Source organism: Glossina fuscipes, unplaced genomic scaffold, assembly GCF_014805625.2.
Source record: "Glossina fuscipes isolate IAEA_lab_2018 unplaced genomic scaffold, Yale_Gfus_2 2, whole genome shotgun sequence".
NCBI classification, from domain to species: domain Eukaryota; kingdom Metazoa; phylum Arthropoda; class Insecta; order Diptera; family Glossinidae; genus Glossina; species Glossina fuscipes.
The window spans coordinates 29,026,278-29,029,720 of NW_023998416.1; the positions used below are offsets into that span (position 1 = coordinate 29,026,278).

Sequence of the window (3,443 nt, forward strand, 5' to 3'; positions counted from 1 at the left end):
AGTATATGTTGAAAAGGAGAAGGAAAGGGGTTGAGTACGTATCCTTTTTAACATTGAAGACAATTTCATTTTATTATTTTTTTATTTTCTTTTTCTTTTTTTGTTATTCATAGAAATTAATTTAGTAATTTTGTTAGTATTGCTTAAAAAGTTATTTATTCTGATACAAAAAACAAAAAAAAAAAGAACAACGTGTGAAATAGTTTTTTTATTTCTTTTTAGTATTTAAGAACTCTTATAGAACACATTACTAGAACAATTTCAATTTATTGCAGTATATTGCGAACATGGGTGTCTGTATGTGTGTGTATGTGTATGTATTGTTACAGTAAGAATTTTATATAGTTACGCAATATGCGTATTATGCGATTCGTTAGAGATCCTTGACATAACGAAAGAGTTCCGCCATTTGATCTTTTTCTTTTATGTACATACGCATGCGCTGTTTTTTCCTTGTGTTTATATAATTAATATTGATGCCTTTATGTTACGGAACTTGAAGGCTGAGCTAATTTTTTATTTGTTTTAATTTTCTATGAACGGAATCGCAAAATGCCAAAGGAAGTATATGGTTACTAGAAAAACGGCCATCACTAACAGGAAAAAAAAAAAAATAAATAAATAATACATAATAATTTATTAAACAAAAATAATAAAGCGATTTGTAATAAATTTCATATATATGCATATAAATATATTTATAATTTTCATTACTTTTTGCTTAGATTCAATTAAATATAAATTTGCCTAAACTTAGCGAAATGATATGAGTAAATTAAATAAAACAGATTTTTGTTTCTTTTTTTTTTTTTTGTTTAAATAAAATTAACTCTAATAAATTCTTTACGTAAACAACCACATTTTATCTAAAAAAAAAAAATAAAAAGTATACATATATGTATGAAGCACATCGTCACTTAAGATGGTAAACTAAAAATTATGAAAAATTGCTTTAAAAAATTCACATTAGATATGTTTTTCATTTCTTTTGCCGTTTTTTTTTTTTTTCTTTTTGTTTCTTGGCGCACAGTACTGTATACCAGTGACTGCCATAATATGCATAATTATAAAATTGAAATAATAAACTAAAATATGCAAACATGAGTACTTAGATATCTTATGAATATATATATATAGATGTACTGTAGAATACAATATCTATTTATTTATTTATTTTTTTTTATTATAAATTTGAACTAAATTGCATTAGGCTGCGAGTGTATGTATTATAAAGAACAATTAAATGATGATCGATAACGATAATCATTCATTTAACATCTCTTATTTATGTAGAGCTTTTAGTTATCGATGACGCGCTTTTTATATCTTTATCCATTTCTTTTCTTTTCTTTTCAAATAAATACAAGCAGGCTTTAAAAATATATTAATAGTATAAATATAATACATAATGTTAGCAATTAATTTAGTAAATCGGAGAGAATTATTTGCTTTAATTATATAACCCCCGAGAAACAACATTTACGTATACATGTAGAAACAATAAATTAGAAACAAATCAAGTCTTATAAGAGAATATTCTGTTTTTCATTTTTTTTTTTTTTTTTTTTTTGGTTTCGTTTCAACTATGTATATATATCTCTATGTATGTGTATATATGTACAACAACAAAAATTACCGAGAAGAAAGAGAGCGAGAGAGAGAGATAGGGATAGGATTACATATGTTAAGAAAACACAAAAATATGGCAGAAGAGAATTTCAAAATATACATATGTGTGCACAGCCTTTTTAACTTCAATCAACAATCCATGTCAAAATCCAATAACTACGTGCAAAAGGACAACAACCTTAGACCGCTTTTTTTTCTCTTTCTTTCTCTTAATTAATCCATTATACGTAGGTACCAAATTGCTTTTGACCGCGTTGCTATAATATAATTTCTGTAGAACGTCTTTCTTGAGCAGCAAATAGAAGAGGATCGCAACTGAAAGAATCGGGTGCAACTGGCGAAAATTTCGATGTACGCTTTACTCGACTACTGCTCGGAGCGGAAGCGGTTGTTGTGATTACAGTTCCGCCGTTACTGCCACACATTGTACTTACCGCCAGCGATTGTACGGAGGGAAATTGCTGCGAACCAGTGGCTGAGGTTGCCGGAAACATACCCACTGCCGATTGAGACGGGAATTTGGCAATCGTTACAATTGACGTTAACGTAGCTGAAGAACTGTCGTTACTGCCATGACTTAACTCTAGCCGCGTTTGGTTGAGCGATTGCGGAGGTGATAAGGTTTGCTCTCGCAAGTGCTTTCGTTGCGGTTTCCATGATTTGGATTCCATAGAAGCTTCGTGCAGCGTAGCCGATTGGCGTATTGTTTGCTGCAATAAAGCATTTACATCAATAGCTGGCCACGTAACCAGCGAAACACTTCGTCATAAGTATGAACCGACCGAAGTATCTTCGTGTTTGTGACGATGATGTTTGCTATAATGTTTGCATGGTTTATGACTTTTTCTTGTTATATTGCTCGCTTCCATGGCCGGTTCAGTAACCTCGACAGTCGGTGGCAAACTTATAGTTGGCTTCCTGGTTGGCGTTGCCGTTGGAGTTGGTTGGGATGGCTGAGTACTTGAGGACAGTGAAAAATATTCGGCGGATTGACTCTGTGATGAAGTGTCTTCCGTTAAGGGATTGCTTACACTACGCATGGTTAAATCACAATCTTCGGCTAATGGCGTGGTTACTAATGAGGAAGGATTTGTGAGAGGTGTTAAAGTACTTGAATGTTGGTCTTCTAAATCGGCTGAACACATTCTCGCCGAAAATGACGTATTGGTTATCTCTCGGGCAGTACACATCTGACCTGGGGTGGAATCTCCACAGCTGCAACTACAGTAACAACAACTGGTCGAGTTGCATGAACAAAAGCTAGCAGTAATGCTGCTACGCCGACTGCTGCGCGCCGAACTATCCGTCGTTGTTTCGTGCACAAGCGGCTTACCCTGTAAATCTCTCTGCATTTCGTGAGCAGCGTTTGGAACAGAATCATCCACTTCATCAGCACTAGAAGTGGTTGAAGCATATTGCGCATGGCAGTGATGGCAATCGGCTGATACCACAAAAGCTCGTGAATGTGGATCTGATGAAGTGAAACTTTGACGACCATCACGCCCCCATTCATCTATACTACTGCAACTGCTTGTCCGTACCTGTGTGCACGAACAACTCGAGCAACGTGAACAACTGCTACAATAATCCTCCGCAGTAGGAGCAATAAAGCGTTTTCGTTTAATTTTTACTCGTTCATTCTGAACCACTGATATTCGCGTTTCGTTCTTCTTCACGCAATGACACCGATTATAATGCTGACAGCAGTAGGATCCATTGCTTTGGCCCATTTCTTCATTAGATAGTTCATCGGTTTCGATAGTCGTACTCGAATTGAGAGAAGACTTTCTACCTAAGCGTTTTGCATTGTCACT

At 34.4% G+C, this 3,443-nt stretch overlaps 1 protein-coding gene across 1 annotated transcript in view; it reads right to left on the minus strand.

Annotated features, from left to right (window-relative positions):
- Positions 1-1,664: 1,664 nt before the first annotated feature.
- The window catches only part of LOC119633571, a 19,641-nt gene continuing 17,862 nt past the window's right edge, over positions 1,665-3,443 (minus strand). Inside the window, 2 exon segments of the mRNA XM_038027186.1 lie at positions 1,665-2,395; positions 2,471-3,396. Of these exon segments, the coding sequence (XP_037883114.1) occupies positions 1,887-2,395; positions 2,471-3,396 (1,435 nt within the window). The 3' untranslated portion in view covers positions 1,665-1,886.